Source organism: Odontesthes bonariensis, chromosome 1, assembly GCF_027942865.1.
Source record: "Odontesthes bonariensis isolate fOdoBon6 chromosome 1, fOdoBon6.hap1, whole genome shotgun sequence".
Lineage (NCBI taxonomy): Eukaryota > Metazoa > Chordata > Actinopteri > Atheriniformes > Atherinopsidae > Odontesthes > Odontesthes bonariensis.
This window is the reverse complement of record NC_134506.1, coordinates 13,810,396-13,829,076: the sequence shown is the minus strand read 5'-3', so window position 1 is coordinate 13,829,076 and position 18,681 is coordinate 13,810,396. Positions and strand designations below refer to the sequence as shown.

Here is an 18,681-nt window from a genome sequence, read left to right as displayed (position 1 = left end):
CACCCTCGCAGTATTTTGTAGCGGTTTCTTTTCTGCATTGCGCTGCGCCTGAAAATCCCAGCACAAACCGAGGTGTCTGTGTTGCTCTGCAGGCTCCTGTCGGACGTCCGAAGGCTCAGATCAGCTGAGCTCATCATCCTCCAGCCACGGCAACAGCAGTAACGGCAAGAAAGTGGAGGTGATCGACTTGACACTGGACAGCTCCTCAGACGAGGAGGGACCAGAATCGCCGCCTCCACCGCTGCCTCCTCCTGTCAAAAGAGCGTGTCCCTCTTTGTCCCCGACCTCGCCCCCCGTCATTAATAAAGGGTGAGACACACACCCGAGACTATAATTTCATCTCGGCACAAAGTTTGCGTTTCAAGTTAATTGAAAGTGAAATTCAGGCTCATTTTAGATGCTCGTACGAGTATTTGTGTGTCTACATGTTAAATGATTCATGAGTTGTGCACTCGAACACACAAGTGTCTTTTGACATTTCATATCAGCACTCAAGGTAGGTACTCAGAAACATTTGTGTCTGATGAGATGGGTGACTTTCCAGAGGAGGAAGATTAATCTCTCTGCCTTCCTGCACAGAAGCATGAACAAAGGATTAAAGTTCAGCCAGTCATAATTCCACGAGCATAAGAAATTGTTATAAAACTGAATTAGATGCTTGAAAAACCCAGCAGGACCATGAAAGATTAGTCAACTTTTAGATAACAAACAATCTCACTGAGGATTCATCCAGACCTCCCTGAGACTTTAACAGCTGCATTTTCTGCCAGATTAAAATTCATCACGACTTCAGAGCATCTGCTGCTTCATTTGACTTTAATGAATCCTGCGCTACCGTTCAGAGGTTTGTACTTTGAGTTCAGTGGAGGAGACAGAACGTCGTGTGACTTACGCAACAGATGTGACATGAAGTCAAATTGTAATTACGAATTAAGCGGCATCTTCATCTCTTCTTCTGTGTCTGCCTTCAGTGTGTTGAACCTCCACCACCAGGCCTCTCCCGTGAGCCGCACCCCCAGCATTCCAGCGATGGACACCGGCTACATCCCTCCTGTCCCCCCACTCATCCAGGACTATAGACCCTACTACCACACCCCCAACGACCTTTCAGGTATTGACACCTGCAGACTCAATGTTATTCGTGAATACTCATGAGAGCTGTTAAAAAATAGTAAAAGTGGCATGACATTCAAGTGCATTTACATCTTTTTGAATCCGTCTTTTTTGCATTCATAGTTTCAGTTTTTCAAATTGTCCAAACTTTTCCAACTTTCCACAATCTGTACAACCTACAAACTAACGTTTAAGTAGTAATTCTGCAGTTTTCTGTATTAAAAATAATTACGGTTGCATAATAAATCAGATGAGAGTACAGTGATGTGGCCAAATAGTGTGGGGAAAATATTAAAGGGGGCATAATATGAGAAAAATCCCCCTTTCTTTGACCGCGCCTTGACTGGTCAGAGCTCTTTTGCAGGCAGGATGGGGAGAGCACACTAGGTATCAGGCAGGTGGTCATAATGTTATGGCTAATCGGTGTGCGTGTTTGAGTGTCTGAACTCACTGCCAACTTAGAAAACTCCAACAAACACAATCCTGGTACTTAGTTTTGGGGTTCTTCGGTTTGACCTTATCTCAGTCAGTGAGCTGTACTAACAGTTCAGAGAAGAATTATCTAGCCTCTTCCTCTTCATCTTCTCTCAGCTTCAAGTTCAGCTCATGCTGCATTTGCTGTACGTTAAAACGGCTGTCCTCTTGCTTCTACTTTGTTAGTATCATTGGTTGTTTAGTAGACTTTGCTTGAGAAATGAGAGAATAATGTGATTGGATTAGCCTAACAGAAGTGCTACAGTGCATCCTTATTTATTAAATTCTACATGGTGAATTTTATTAATGTTATAACAAGAACACACCAGGTAATGAGAGGAAGAAAAAAAGAGGAAAATAAAACTCTGAGGACAGGGAGTGACATTCAGAAAGCTATATATGTTCCCCACGTCTCTTATAATTTCTTCAGTTTCACTTCTTGAGGCCTAAAAGAAAAGGTGTTTCTTTCCATTATAAAAAATTCATAAATTATATGGTACCAATCCTCTGTAGCATCTGGTTTGAGTCATTTCTTTTTTAATTGCTTTCCTAGCTGCAATGCTTAATATCCCAAACAAATATGTTATTTTATTGTTTGCAGATGTTGTGTGGGAACACAAAAAGCTGCTCTTCCCAATGAAACCTCATCTTTTTTTTTTATCTTGAATATAATAGTTGTGTATAAAAGACTCTCCAAAAAGTTAGGGCTTATGAAAAGGTCCAAAATAAGTGAAAATAATCAGCTACCTGAGAGCCACATTTTCTCCAGTCCCTAGAGGAGCCTGAAATGTGAGATTCTTGGACCAGGGATCTACAGCCAAATGCTCTCCAAAAGATTGAATTTGCAATTATTATTTTTCAATTGAGCTTCACAATATTTTATCCACTGGTCCTCTGAGATGTAACTGTTAGATTCCCTCTCCCGTGTCTGCCTGATATTTTGTGATAGTTCATGCTTGTTACTTTAGTTTCTTGAAGACGCTTGAATAATCTTGAAATCACTTTGGACCCAGAATCTGCCTTGTAGGCGCATTAAGACATCAACGAGTCGTTTTCAAATTCCAACCGACCTTCTTTTATTAAACGTGATATGGGATGTGCTTGAAGGAACCTAAAAGAAACTACTGTTGTCCAAGCCATATTCTTTTTTCAAGGTCTGGAAGTCACACAGAGTCCTCTGGTTGAAAAAGGTTCAGTAAGAATTTTAGGCCTCTATTGGCCCAGTTCTTAAAACTCACATCAATTTTGTTTGGGGTGAAGTCCCAGTTTCATGTTTTATATTCTGACCATTAAGTCTGAGTTTTATTTGGCATTCTTTATGTTTTCCCCAAAACTGAAGTTATTGTCATTGAATGCTCCACCATTACTGAAACAAACATATTAACTTTGGTTGAAATTAGCCCACATAAGCAACAGTTCTTAACATTAGCCCCTAAAAGCTGGACCGACAGTAAAGCCCAGAGTTAATGGAGCCAAGGAGTCACAGCATGACTTTTGACTGGAGTGTTAACCCAGTCTTGTTTTGGCCGTCACGTTCTGCAGTGCATGTTGTAACAACTTAGGCCAGTACCAGCTGTTCCTGGCCGAAGTGCAGAAAAGGGAAATCAAAGTATTTTAGAAAAACCCTTTCAGTATATCAGTTTGGTGGGTGATAGACTGAGCTGGGTTTGCTGTGTGTGCTACTGTGAGCTCGCAGGCTTTTTACTGTGAGCTCATAATGTGCTTTAAGGGGTATCGAGCATGGCCAATCCTTAAAAACAAAGGCTGCCTATGTGGAGGAGAGGTCAGTGTGAACAGAGGTGGAAATTCATGGTGGAAAAAAGGAGCTGCTGTACTCTCTGTTGTATTTTAACCAAAATATGTCACAGACATTTCATTAAGACTTCAGGAGACTGATGAAATGTCTCCTTTAAGAATTTGTTGCAACGATTATAAGGTAACATTTGAAGGAAATTTAATGGCGGTACAACAACTATCTGAGTTTAAATGTTGTCTTGAAATAGCAGCTGACCTATTTTTAAATAGGCTTTCATTCTTTGTTAAACATTTCCATGTTTGGATCTGTCATATTGATTTTTGACTTTTCTTGATTTCCAGAGTTGAACTTCTTCTCTTTTCTCCAAGGAGACAATCATCAGGTACGTTCAACAATGCTTCATCGAGCTATGTGAAAATACGGATAAATTTAGCTGCTACAAGACAAAATCCTGGTGGTCTGTGACAAAGGGTCATTTTAGAAGAATGAAAGATAAATAACTCGACATGTGACCAAAAAATGTTCCCAAAAACAAAAGCAAAGTCTGGTGGGCTCTGAATGTTCTCTGAAAAGCAAACGTGATGGAGGGTCTCTCATGCAGAGGGAGCCACTCAGAAATTAAAAATAAAACAGATTTGAAACCCGATGTTTGGTGGAATTTCCCATAATACGTTTACAGCGTTCCTGTTTCTGCTACTTGTGCGTTAGTTTTGACGGGCTATTTAAGGAGACATGAGAGCAAAACATTTGACAAATGTGAGTTGTCTTCTGCAGAAAACATTGACTCACTTGGCAATAGCCAGCCGCTCAGAGTATGAGATATCTGCCTTTAAGACTTCTGCTGCCAGCCTGATACTGTGAGGATAAATGGGATTTCACACGCGCTACTGAAAAAAGAGGCTAACTTGCTACACTGTTCAGTCTGCAAACCTCAGTGTTAGTCGCTTTCACTAAAACCAAAAGCAGTTACCTCCAAACATGATCAAATACAGCCAAAGTTCCTGCACAGATGGACACCGCCAGGGGTCACTAAAACCATTTTTGTTATTTACTTAAATCCTGTTGATGGATGGATTATAATAAAATTCCTTTTGGGTTGTCTTTCATTTATTGGGAGCTGTAGACTGTACATAAAAGCTGGACATAGCAACTATGACGCCACCCATGGTTGTTGTGATGTTTGGAAGCTTCGAGTTTTGTGTGTTTTCACTGTCGTTTTTGGGTAGAAAGCCTCCACAATTCAAATGACCTGTGATAGTAATTGTTTCTCTGTCTTAAAACATTTCAGACATTTGTGGAAAACGTACCTAGATAAGGGCTGTATGTAAAACTTAATTTAATGAGACTCGGTTTCAGCAGTCTCTCATGAATGCAAATCAACCCAGTCACACTGTAAAACTCTTAAAGACCAACCCTTGAAGCGTAATGTCCAATCAACTATAACATTTTATTCCACTAGCTCTCTAATCAGAAGGAGTGAAGCTAACGAATGACACAATTAAATGTACTGATGAGAGAAGTGGACACAGTTTAAATAAGAGTCTGTGGGAACTTGAGATGTTTGAACCCAGCTTTTAGTGACCATCAGCGATATTTACAGAACAAAGTAGTTTGTACTCTATAGCGAAAGGCTCAGCAGCCTTTCGCTATGGATGACGTCTGTTTTCTTTTGTGAGTTCACTCAACTCCACAACAATCAGTTTATAAAAGGCCTGTGGGTCACATTGATTGTGATGGATCTTCATGAGCAATGTTTCTAAAAACATTTACAATGTAAGTAGTGTTAATGGAGCAAAAGTTAACAACTATAAACAGCATCATCATGTTGATATGTTGCCCTTACAAATATTTAGAAGAGTATTTCTGTGGAGCTCCTGTTAATTGCTGAGTTGTGACAAATTGCCAGATTGTTTCAGTTTCGAGTTGCAAGAAATGGTGTAGTAATATAATTCAAGACACAATTATAGATGAACACAGTTTGACTTAACTAATACAAATACTTGAACTGATGGGCGCAGATGGCACTGGGGACGGGGGGACATGACCCCCCCCCAGATTCATAGTGACCCCGATTCATTTTACCAGCCCTACATAGAATGCATGCTATCTGCTACTCACGTAAACAGTAGTTACGTGCTTTTTTTGTATGTTTGTAAGGCTGGGATGCGCTGGGAGTGCTCAACTGCAGGGTCACATTGTTCCGAGCTCCAAGTTTGGAGTTTCATTGTAAATGAACATACAAAAGGGACGACTGTCACTCCCCAGGGCCCTAGAGAGGAACGTGTTGCCGCACGTGTCAATGACGGAGCGGATGATTTCAATTCAAGAAAAAAAGAAAGAAAATGAAGAAATGAAAGACAATCAGAGCGTTTTTGCCCAGCAATATGTTCAGGGTAAAGAAAGGAGGAGAGATGTTTGTGGGTCCTTCATTGAGTCTGCTTCTGGAAAATAAATTTGTTTGGCTGCACTACAGGGAATTCTTAATAGTACCACTAATGTCATTTAAAATGTGAGTTTCATTGACAGTATGCATACTTATTTTTATTTATGAAAATATGTCGTGGTTTCCACTTCTGAGTTCACACACAAAAGTTTAGATAAAACGTATTTTGCGTAAAGCATGAGGTTTTGGTGGGTGATTGGTATTCCAGACAGTTTCATAATGTTTGACTGGTGTTAATTGGGTAGGCCTTAGTTTAACAATGTTCATTGTTGTTTATCAATGATTTCAAATAATTCTACAATGGCTTTTTAGTGCAAACTATTGACCCATAGGGTATTGCAAAAGTAACTACTTGAGCGCCAGTTAATGCCCAAATTACTCAAAAATAACTTCTTGCCATTTGTTGACAGCTTGGTCTCCCCCGGTTCAAACATCCCATCTGTGCCCCTGCTTGGACGCTATTAGTTGTTTTTTAAGGTGGTGAGTAGCCACGCAGTGCAGCCTGGAAAAAGAATGTGAATTCTTTAATTTAATAAATTGGAGCACCTCCCTCATCAGTGAAAACCTTCGTCACATGTTCGCCTATAGATAAGCAACATACTTGCATAACGAAGAGGAGGAACTTTGGACTCCTTCCTCCCTGCAGAACTGTTTCATTCACACACATTTATAGGATATCTTGATTCAACAACCCTCCTCAGGTCATTTAGCGACATCTCAACCTTAGGCTTTTCCAAAACACCAGTTAACCTCTTTTTCAACCATTCTTTCACTGCTCTGGTTTCGGTCCATTCTCTTGTTGCTTAAACTCTCTGAAGCTTCTGGTCAGGGACCACTGCCCAGATATTCCCCAGTAAAACATCTTAATACATCTTAATTAAATAAATCGCCTCCGCTGTGACAGCCAGGCGTATGAGCTCTGAGGAATCAAGCCTGCTTGCTCTATATGTAGTGCTGTGTTCATGCTCAAGACTTCCTGTTTTCTCTTTCTTTGGTTTAAAAAAACTAAAAGTTGTACTGGACCTCCAGCTTACGCTGTGCAGCCATGTTTGATACCCATGGTTTCCATCATGATGTCCTTCAGTTTTCTTTCAGTGTTTTCACTGTAATAGGCCCGTGAACGATAAAGCAAGCTGTTGGGATTTCATTTAGCATTCCGTTCGGAATATTTTCATCCCTTTTAAGGATTGAACTTTGTGTTTATTAAGTGATCTCTGCAGAGCGTCCACTACTAGCAACAGTCCTGCTTTTTCTCTATTTGTACCCAGTTCGTCTGGGGTCTTTAGAGAAGCTTTTCCTTTTCATGTCATGGGAGGGTTTCCTCTGCAATCCACATCTGGGTTCACAAAGGTTTACTCTAAGCTGTGCATACTCTGCTAACTTAGTTTCATCTGATGAACAGAAGCCAAGTTGGTATTGAAGCCAGATACAAAATAAATCTCTTTTTCATTAATTCAGCTGAAACTGGACACTCACAAAAAAACACGTTAACAAAACAAATGTAGGTCTTTTGAGATTTTCTTTTTTTCTCTTCATTTCAGTTTAAAGTGAAAGCCCTTTTAAAAATAGCTCATATGGAAGACATTACTGCAATACCAAATACCCATAAACTTTATTCAATCTTATTTTTTATTGATTAATTAAATCATCCATTATTCATACCCGCTTTATCCTCTTCAGGGTCAGAGGGGGCTGAAGGTTATTCAGGCTGGGTGACAGTCAGAGTACATCCTGAACAGGTCGCCCGTCTGTCACAGGCTAACCTGGAAACAGGTGGCGAGCGATCAGACAGCTGAAACCAGCCGTGAAACAGAGGGGCAGGAAGCAAAACTAAGGCACACAAAGACAGACTTCTTCGATTTAAAACAAAAAATACAGGTGAATAAGACGCAGAACGTCTCAGGTGAAGTGGGGAGACAAACCAGACACCCCAGAGGATGACATCACCCATTCATTTGTAGCTCAGGAGGATGAGCAGTCTTGCACCAATCGGAAGGTTGGTGGTTCGACTGCGGCTTCCAGGCCACATGTCGAAGTGTCCTTGGGCAAGACACTGAACCCCACATTGCCTGCCGATGCATCCATCGGTGTATGAATGTGTGTGTGAATGATTAGAAAGCTCGTAGTGTGTGTATAGACGTAGACCTAGTGCTGTATGAGTGTGTGTGAATGGGTGAAGTGTTGAAGCGCTTTGAGTGTTCAGCTAGACTAGAAAAGCGCCATACAAGTGTAGTTCATTTACCATTTACCATTTGATTTCAGGCTTTCCTCCTCACTCAGCCGATCAGCAGTATCTCACTGACTGCTCTCTTGTGTTCCTCCTCCGCAGCATTACAACATGGTCATGGCAGCAGCCGCTGCTGCCTCGGCCTCAGATGACCACGAGCTGCTTCTCAACCGCTTCCTGCCCTACAGCCCCTCCTCCGCCTCCCAGCTGTTCCTCGACCAATCGGGAGCCTCCTCGGCCACTTCGCTGACCGCGCCGACCAACGGGGCGGCAAGCAACTCGGGCAGCAGCAGCAGCCTGGTGTCGTCCGGCAGCCTCCGAGATACTCACTCCACACACTCGTCTTCCCACACAGCCTCACACTCCTCACACTCGCACCCCGGGGTGGTGGCTAGCCGGAGCAGCGCAGAAGCGGCAGTGGCAGCCATTTACGGCGGGATACCTGACGTCATATCGCTGGACTGACCCAAAGAGAGTCAAACAAACACTCTGGACCCAACGTCAATGCAGTAACAAACCCAATCACAGCCCGACTGCAGGGTAAGGTTTTGATCCAGAAACTAGACCGACCCCAAGTCATCAAACTCTGAACGTTTGTGGAGTCGTGATGGCGAGAGAAGAGCACTAATTTTATGAGTGGGTGACATCACTTTAAGGGGCCAGCTGTGGACTTTGTGTTCAGATCAGAAACGTGTCCAGCGTGTGACCCCACATTACTTCTATACTGGTACCAACGTGGCACAAACGGCAAAGATGCTACCTGAGCAGAAACACAAAGTTGCAAGGCCCTTTTTCTTTTCCTTTTTTAACAAAATCAAGGAGTGGCGCCGTGTACAGAGAACAAAATATATTTTCCTCCTTTACTTTTGTATGTTAAATCTGAACATTTTCAGTCTAGTGAGCTGCTTCTGTCGCCGTCTGTACATGGAGGACTGAGTTTTTTTTCTTCTCACAAAAGCTTCTACAAATGCCACGTTGCCGTCTTTTTCTTCTCTCTTCTCTCTATCCCGTTTGAATTTTCCATCTGCATCGCTCCGACGTTAAACTTCGATTCTCTTTCTCTTTTGCCGTCGCTCATGTTCAAATTCGTTGTGCATTTTCTCTCTGGTGACAAGAACTTTTCAGACGCTGAATTTACAGTTTGTTCATGTGCTTGTAATTTTATTCTGCTTTTAAGTTATGTATGATATTTAATACAGTTATGTATGCATTCCCTTTGACCTTCAGGTTAATGCTGTGGGGAGTGTGCTGGCCGAATTTAGCCATTTTTGGGTTTTCACTTTCACTCCGTGTAAAGACTCTGCTGGCACACAGCATTTAGAGATGAAACTATTTATACTTGCCAATTTAGACTTTTGAGCTGTAAGAGTTTGTTTCTTTTTTTGCACAATGCCAAAAAAATAGGTACTTCTGAAAATGATCACAGTAGTCAGAGTGGAGTGCATCTGTGTGCCAGTGTTTTCAGTCAGCTTCTGCAGTTCCGATCGATGGTTTTTAAGACACTCTGTCCCTTTGTCGTCTCATCTTCTCGGTCGACTGTTAGAAAGGAAACCTGGTGAAGCTGTTGTAGCGGCATCGGGCCTTTTCAAAACACAGGCGGCGTCAGTGGCGTGTGAGCAAGTTTAAACTAGTGCCTGTTTATGTGTGTTCTTCAGAGCGCGTTTGGGGAAACTTCGAACTAACGTCTTAAATCTGAATCCTCAACATCTGCACCAGCATTAGCAGAAGTTGTGACCTGTGACTGATATCTTTATACATGTGGGGAGGAATCGGAGAGTAGAGCACTTGTGGAAAAGGGTAGAAAAGTGGAAGCGGGCTGTTCAGCATGCCGGCTTAGACTCGGCTCTGAGCCAGGTGGTTAAAAGATGCATGCCCCGCCTGGAACTGGAAACCCCTACGAGACCGTCGGTGTGTCAGAGCGACGTGCAGATGTGAGGATACCTCGATGTAGCCAGCTGAACGTGCAGGGTTTGCTCGTGAATGTATGGTGCATTTCTAAGACTGGACACATCGGGTTGCAGAGATCCACTGTAAACAGGTCCACTTCCCGTAGACCCGGCGTCCCTCCTGTCCTGGTCTGTCTGTCCAACCCTCCCCTACCCATGCTGCGTCCTTGAAACGGTTTCTCGGTGTCGGCTGTTATCAGTCTCTGCCTGACGCCCTCCTTCCAGATTCTAAAGACGGGCAGCGCGCTTGAAAGCCTAATTATCCCAGCGATAGCGATATAATCACTTCTGACAGCAGGCGCCATCACCTCACGTCCCCTGTCCTGTTCCTCGACAACTAACCGGGAGACGGCACAGAGCCATCCCTCCTCCCTCCTTTCCTCCCTCCTTCTTGGTATTTTGAACCTTTCTTCTCACGGGAACCAAACCCCACCTCTCCAACTGACTCCAACATCTGTCGGAACAAGTTCTGTGTATTTCCTGTGTTGTGCAGTATTTTATTTATTATGTATTCATATGTCTATATATTATATTTTTACAAATTGTTGACTTCCATGGCTGAGAGTAAGTGAGTCACTGCCACATGGGAGCCGTTGTGATATGATTTTATTTAAAAAGCGTTTGATAATTATTTGCCAGCAGCACGACTTCTCAGAAAGGTGTTGCAGAGTGATCACCGTGGAAATGCGACTGTGTATTAACTTGGGAGCTGACTGCGGTGATGCTTTTTAATAAGGGCACAAAACACACGCTTAATTACTACATGCAGGATTCATTAATGTATTAATTAATGCAGGCGTGGATGGGCTGCAGGATCAGGTGGTCAGCTGATATGATCTGCATAGTTCCCTAACGATGAATCACACATTCAGCTAGAAACATTTTAATTAGTCAGATACTTCATGTACTGCTCCCATCTCCCTCCGCTGTTGATCAAATATTAACATGCTAAACAGAGACGGTGAACATTTCACCTGCTGTTTATCCCACGAGTGTTGATCTTTGTCATTTCATTAGTCGGATACACACTTTCCTTTTACAAACATTCCTTATTTTTCACAAAGCGGCTCATGCTGGTGTTCTGGGCTTCGCTGCATCTCAGCTAAAACAAATGGACAGGATTCGAAAGCAGAGTTTAAAACACTTGTGGGCAAAATACGACCCGAGGGGACAGAAGATCTGTAAAAAACCAACTCTCTTTTTGTGAATCTTGAAGGCAGCTGAAACATCTCCGCCGCCATTTTTACTTTATTCCAGCTGATACAACTGTCTGCATTTAGGTCGGAGTAAAATAGGCCTCAAGTACTCAGCCAGTGACGGGTTAGGAAGGTCAGACTTGAGATGAGTGCTTCAAAAAGATTAATGTTGTGTTTTTTTAACCAAGAGTGGAAAACTGAACATTTTCAGGGGCAGAAACTTTGATATGCTCAGAGAATATCACCATTTTCAAAGAGAACGGCATCAACTCAGCATGCCACAAACTTGGAGTTGCAGATAAAACAGAAGAAAAAAACAGGAAGTTGTGTTTTAGATCACCTTTGCAAAGCAGATGGAAATCCAGCAATAATTAGCTGCACATTGTCAAAAAAAAAGCTTGTTCAATAAAGCAAAATTATATATGCTTGTATGACATTTTCAAATGTGAGGCCCTTTGAACATTTTAACTACTTGATAATGTTCCTCCTGAGATAAAAAAAAAAACCGTTGCTGTTAAACAGATTCATAACCCAGTTTGATCATCAGCCTTCGGGTCAAAGCCAGAAGGTTGAAATGTCCTTTTCTATTAAAGCCTGTGTCTAAATTCGATTAATTGGAAGTTTCCAGTGAACACTCATGAAAAGACTGTCCTTGGTCTTAAAGATTTTAAAAACCAGCTGCTTTCAATCAAAGCGTGGATTTCACTCAGAAGCATGAGCGGCGCGTTAACCATCAATTGTGAGTGTCGACTTGTCATGCAGACAGTGTGTCTTAATGGTCAGGAACAGTTGTGTGTTTGTGCCTCTATTATGACGTGTTACCGGCCTGCTCTGATGTTAGACTGAATATTAATCACCAGTGTTTGGATACTTGATGAGACGGTCGCTGTGACTAAATGCATTTGATCACGATTTAATTTATTGAAACTTGTGTCCTCGTGCGAAAGCAGACCGTGCTGAATGTGTCCCGTGTTGAAGTGCTCTACATAAAAAGGAGTCTGTATGGGATTACCAAAAAGTCCGATCCTCCTCCTCCTCTTCCCCTCCAGAGTCCAGCGCTCCTCCTGTGGTGTTAGTAGTGATAAATGTTAGTAGTAGAGAACAAGCAGTCGTTATTGAGATGGGATTTCCATGTTTCACTCTCTAACAAATGAGCTTCGCTGGCAACTTTAATAAGCAGCTCAACTCTAGTTGTCATGACCTTAAACAAAAGGGAAAAGTGTGTATATTCTGTATGTCGAGCCCTGAAAAGGAAATGTTCAGATCCAAACGTGGGTGTTTGATGTCCGTTTGTATGCTTTTGTGTGTCAGTTCAGAGCGAGAGAATAAAATAATTTATATATTTTTTAGAAAAATGAAAGCTGTACTATTATTAAGAAAAATGACTGTGGCCAATAAAGAGTCTCACATAAAATAAATGATCTCAAAGTCAGACTCGAGTCGACATCTGCACTCACTGCCTTATTCACAGGTTTTTGTTTCACAGCTCCAATATGAGAAAAAAAAATAAGAAAGGATTTTCAAGGAGGGAAAGGAGAAGACACGTGTACAGAAAACCCATGTCAGTTTGTACAAATATACTGAGTGAAAACAAATATTTATTACCTGCAATGGAAGAAATTGTTTACTTATTGAATGTTACTTGTTTATGTAGAAAAGTAGATGTAATAAAATGCATTCTGCTACTTCTTTGTCTGTTTCTCCTTATTTAATGTAAGTGATGAAATTGAACCATCCCGCCACACCTACAAGTGGACACAAGGTGGCGTCGGAGGTCCGTTTTGATCACCCCCCCCCCCACCACCACCACCACCACCCCCCCAAACACCACCACTTTCTGCAGTAAAAGTCATTTACGCACCATTTATCCAGGTCCTGTCGCGCTTTTGCAGTTTAACACATGCGCCATACGTAACGCGGACATGTCAATCATTAGATATATGAAAATAGAATGCGAAATAGGCGCTATGTGTTGATTTTTAGGATTTAAACCGACAAGGGAGAGTTTCCTTCTTTTGCGCACAAGACCGAGGGGCTCATTAGGTGCTCACCAATCAACACCAAAACTCCACCTACGGGCTGGATCAAAGAGTGACGGAGGGTGGAGCAGTTCTTTTCGAGCTGAAAGCATTGATGCTGTGTGATTGGAGAAGAGAGGGGACAGCACGAGGGCGGAATGGAAACAGAGAAGAATAGTTGGGATGTAGTCAGGATCCAGCTCTATTTGGACGTAAATGTTGTCCTCGAGTATAAACCGCACACTGGCGTCTAAAATCTCTTAAAGTATCTGTTCGCTGCTGACATTATGAGTGAAGACAATGAGAGCGTTACTTTGAACCGGTCACTGATGGAGCTGGACCTCTTCAGCAACTTGGAGGACATCGACGTAACAGCCGACGGGAGCCCGATTCTCAGGTTCTTCATCTGCTTCGTTTATTCCGTCGTGTGTGCCGCGGGTCTGGTGGGCAATTTACTGGTCCTGTTCTTCATCAGGGTCAAACAAGAGAGGAGGAAGTCCAGGGTGAACTTCTTCGTGCTCAACTTGGCTGTGACGGACCTGCAGTTCGTGCTCACTTTGCCCTTCTGGGCCGTGGACACCGTGCTGGACTTCAGCTGGCCGTTTGGAGACGCGATGTGCAAAATCATCCTCTCGGTCACAGTGATGAACATGTACGCCAGCGTGTTTTTCCTCACTGCCATGAGTGTGACCCGCTACTGGTCAGTGGCCTCTGCTCTGAATAACAGCACAGTGCAGAGGTCGTGTTCCGCCAAATGGGTCTGCGCAATTATCTGGACTCTGGCGACTCTGGCGACCGCGCCAACGTCGATTTTCTCTACAGTCAGCAACGTCACAGGAGAAAAACTCTGTCTGCTGAGATTCCCGGGTGGACAGTACTGGTTGGCGGTTTATCACATACAGAAAATAATAGTTGGTTTTGTCCTCCCAATGTCCATCGTTTCCATCAGCTACTTCATGCTGCTGCGTTTCATCCGTAAACGCAGTATGAAAACAAGTAACCCCAAACGCAGATCCCAGGTCACAAAATCTATCACCATCGTCATGTTGTCTTTTTTCTTGTGCTGGATGCCAAACCATGCCATCACTCTATGGAGCGTGCTGGTCAAACTGAACGTTGCAAACTGGGACAAGGCGTATTACATCGTGCACACGTATGTGTTCCCTCTCACCGTGTGTCTGGCGCACACCAACAGCTGCCTGAACCCGATCATTTACTGCCTCATGAGGAAGGAGTTCAGGGACAAACTGCGGGGTCTGATACACAGAGGGTAGTGTTTTATGAGGCGCGTAATGTGTTGGCAAACTGTAACCAAGACGCACGGATGCGCTCGACATATGAGCCTCTGCAGGCCCGATTCTCCTTCTGAAAATGTTACTTTTATCATCGCTTTTTGTCTTTAAAGCCGTGCGTAAAGTGTGATGTGGCTAAATCCAATAGCAAAATCACCCCAGCTGGGTAAGGGGGCTACCCAAATATGGATTTGTTTTGTGTAAAAATATTACAGAGGTGACCACTGTGACATTGCTTGTTAAATAACCATTATCTGTGCGGGGTATGTGTTGACAGGCCGCGCGTAATTGCGCATCACATTTACCAGCGCCTTTTCTCTATTACTGCATAGATGAGGTGTGGCCAAACGCTGTCTGTATTTACGTGTGAATGTCTAATGATAAGTGCATTTATAGAGAAATCGTGAATTAACTCAAGCGCTCGATAAAGCAAAGGTTACAAAAGACTATGTACGTGATTGTTGTAAATACCCCAAATCTGTGTCTGTCTTAATAAAAATGCACCCTCCTTAGTCAGTCCCAAATGTCTTTTTGTGCACGAGTTTTAACGGGTGTCATAATCGGTCAGTAATGAGTTTGACTGAACGAATGTGTGAGCTAAATAAGTGAATAGAAACCAGAAGCAGAGGTTTCTGTGTCCAGCAGGTTTCAACTATCAACACCAGGCAGAAAAAGCAGACTTTTTAATGGGCACCGAGAGCCCCACAGTGTCACCATCAGAGGAAAAAGGCTGCTCATTGAATGGGGTTGGGAGCCCAGAGCTCAAGGATATTATGTGAACATAAACTGCATAATCATTTCAAGATTTTTTTTATATCTGACAGGATCGGAGCCGACTGTTACCCGAACTGAACTGAACTGAATGTAAAATGATTAATTCAGTAGGTTACAAAGGGACCAATTACCAACTTGACTAAAAGAGTTTTGACTTTTCTTTTTTACAGTTGGCAAAACCGGATTTCTCTATAATGAGCTCACAGTAAAATATTGAAAAGGAAAAAAGTTTTTATGCAGTTCAATTATCTGACACACAGATGCATGTGGCATGCATCCAAGAAGAGAAAACACACCAACAAGAAGAATCCTCACTATGTGGAGTGCATGTCAAATATACTATACTCTTTCTAACTTCGTCTGCATCTTTCTATCTGTCAAATAAAATTGAAAAACAGCAAGGCAGAGGACTTTGCAACCACATTTCAGCGGGTGCTGTTTTTCCAGAAAGTCTGGATTCAATCCACTTCTGAGAGTAAAAAACAGATGGGTTTCCCATAATAATGCACACACAGCTGGTAATATAAAGGTGGTCTATTCTCACGGCCCCAGAGAGGGATGAGTGCGATCCCCTGTGCTATCAAAGAAGAGTCACTCTATTTCATCATCAACCAAAAGAATGAAATAAAAACGGAAGAAAGAGAAATAATGACATACATGACCACGCTTACACAAGTCCGAATGAATACAACTGTAACGTGCAAACACAGTCAACACCCAAAACATTCAAAGTCAATGAGCGGTCTTGGCTTTGTGAAGACCTCTTGGAGTAGAAAATAGTAACAAATTCACTAACGCACTGATTATAAACTCAATCAGATAAAATGAAGCACACATTTTACAGTAGTCCAACACGTTTAAAATAAAGTGAAAAGGGAAAGAAAATCAGATCAATACTGTGATACATAACAGCGATCAGCTGGTAATTTGGCCTCAAACTCCAGGCCTATGAAGCAGTGCAGCTTTTCTTTAATGATCTAGTGGAGGACCTGCTCTGAATGTAATCTCTATACTGTGTACAGGGGAGGCTTGATGAACTTCATCCTCTCCGGTGAGCATCTCTGAGTGCTAAGACAGACTGACCTTTAAAAGTGTAGCATCTCACAACAACATCTGGCAACGGCTTTGAAACAGTAGGAGGTTTAGATGTGTATATACTTTTATAAAACCTGATGTTATTCTCAACACATGATGATCATTATCATGTTCAATCAACAAGTGGTTGAGTGTGACAACCAGGTGTGTGCTTTCTGGTCTTACTCCTATTTTGGGGATTAAAAATGTCTGAAGGTCTGGGATTGGAAAGTTCAGTCTGGGTTAGGGTAAGTCTCCAGGAAATTAATGAAAATCAATGATGCAATGTCCTGTAAAGTGATGCAAACATTCTGAGCTGAGAGGTGGGCCAACACGCAGATGCATGAGAAAACATTTCACACATGAGCAGCGGTGAATGTGGAGTGAGGCACTACAACATGCAGTGATTTCATAGATTTGTGGCAGCGTGGAAAGCAGAGGCATAATTAATATAAAGATGTCTCTGACTGAATGGTTTGACTTGCTCTGAAACAGCATCAGAGGGTGTCGGGTAATGAAAGATTCATCCTCGACCTGGATGGAGCACTCCACCCTTTTCCAGTTCAGAGTCATGGCCTCAGATTTGGAGAGGTTATTTCCATCCCAGCTGTACGCAGTGTGTGCTGAAGGTCGTGGCGTGAGGAAGCCAACAAAACACATCATCTGCAAAGAGCAGAGATCTCTCCCTGGCAATGCCTCAAGATCCTGTCTATGAACACCACAAATGGAAATGGTGACAAGAGGAAGCTGTGGCGGAGTCCAACATGCACACGACATGTAAACAAGCTCGACTTTGTAACAAGAATGCAGACACAACACTTGCCTTTGATATACAGGAAGCAAATGGCCTGCAAAAGCAACTCTGGTACAATGTAGTGCCCCCTAGAACAGTGTTTCCCAACCGGGGGGTACGCGGCGCACGGGGAGTTTTTTTTTTAAGGCGTCACACAAAAGTGTTTAGTCCCAAGCTCGTAATGTGTGGACAAAATAATGTCTGCTGTGGAATTTAGTAATATGCTATTTATTTAATACAATTTTAAAGAAACGTATTCTTAAAAAGAGAGAGAAATGAGTTATGTTCATGTATTCTTAAAAAAAAGAGAAATGTTACTTGTTTAAGTTAGATAACAAAGGAAGATTATTTTGATTTAGTATTTATACTATTTGGTTAATTATTTATATTTCAAGAAAATGTTTTTTATTCTTATGTTGAATTCAACTGAGGTTAAAAAAGACAAAAAGCCTGAGAATTTTATGTTCAAGTTAAAGCAATACTATGTAACATTTCTACCTTAAAATAACAGCTTGAAAAAAATTGCGCGGCTAGAATGAGTTTTAATATTACGATTGGCCTGTCTCCTATACCCTTCGGGGGTCTGAGTTGGAAAAACTGCGCTATGTAACTTTGCTGGAGCGGCCCGGTAGCGGCCCGGGAGCTGAGCGGAAGTACTTCGACTTGCTTTCTGGCACACCTACCGCAAAAACAAATAGACCCCTCTCACGCTCCCAGGTACATTTGATTACTCTTACCTTCTCGGTTGACATAGCTTGCACCTTCTGACTCCTCGCCGGTTCGTTAACAAACGTGAAAGCGAAAGGGTGTTGTATTTACGACAGTGTAACCGTACATTACCTCCAAGCCTGTAGGGGGAGCTCCATAGTGGGCTTTTTGAGAAGTTACATTGTGTTGCTTTAAGGATATTAGATAAAAATGATTTTCATGTTATAACCACTGTGTTGCTCTACTTTTGGAGAATCATCGGACGCATTGTATGTGTGAGGGGGTACTTGTGGTGTGACAAGAAGGCTCAGGGGGTACTCAGGCCAAAAGAGGTTGGGAAACACTGCCCTAGAAGACCCTGAGAGACACACTGTCATAAGCCTTTTTCAAGTCCACAAAACACATGTGAACTGACTCTCCTCAGCAGCTCCATGAGGGTAAAGATCTGGTTCATCTGCTCCTCCTTCCCAACACCCTGGACTAAACTCTATAACATATTTAAAGCACAACTAACATCAGTTTCTTGTATTTTAGTGTAAAGCCTGGTTCTGTTGTAGGCAGAAGGCTGGACCCTCTCAGTGCTGTGGTGGAGCAGCGGATGAGGAGGAAATTATGTTCTGTTTTGGAGAATAATGAACATCCTCTCCACAGCATCCTGGCAGGACAGAGGAGCAGCTGCAGTGAGAGGCTCATCTCTCTGCACTGCAGGACTGAGAGGTTCAGGAGGTCCTTTGTCCCCACAGCCATAAGGCTTCTTAACAGTGACTGCTGACATGTTCTTCTCAAATTAATTTAGTTAGTAATTTATTGTTATTATTATTATTATTATCATTATTATTATTAGTAGTAGTATTGTAGTTGTTGTCT

At 42.4% G+C, this 18,681-nt stretch overlaps 2 protein-coding genes across 4 annotated transcripts in view; both read left to right on the top strand.

Annotated features, from left to right (window-relative positions):
• LOC142390366 (E3 SUMO-protein ligase PIAS1-like) overlaps window positions 1–12,828 on the top strand; it is a 70,489-nt gene extending 57,661 nt beyond the window's left edge. For all 3 annotated transcript variants that reach the window (XM_075475869.1, XM_075475950.1, XM_075475814.1), the window contains exons 10-13: window positions 93–309; window positions 972–1,111; window positions 3,685–3,725; window positions 8,116–12,828. In XM_075475869.1, the coding sequence (XP_075331984.1) occupies window positions 93–309; window positions 972–1,111; window positions 3,685–3,725; window positions 8,116–8,478 (761 nt within the window). In that variant the 3' untranslated portion in view covers window positions 8,479–12,828. The remainder of the gene's footprint in view (window positions 1–92; window positions 310–971; window positions 1,112–3,684; window positions 3,726–8,115) is intronic.
• A 446-nt stretch (window positions 12,829–13,274) lies between these two features.
• On the top strand, window positions 13,275–14,963 carry rxfp3.3a1 (relaxin family peptide receptor 3.3a1). Its single transcript, XM_075476080.1, has one exon. The coding sequence runs from the start codon at window positions 13,461–13,463 to the stop codon at window positions 14,445–14,447; it is 987 nt and encodes a 328-aa protein (XP_075332195.1). The 5' UTR covers window positions 13,275–13,460; the 3' UTR covers window positions 14,448–14,963.
• The last annotated feature ends 3,718 nt before the right edge of the window (window positions 14,964–18,681 follow it).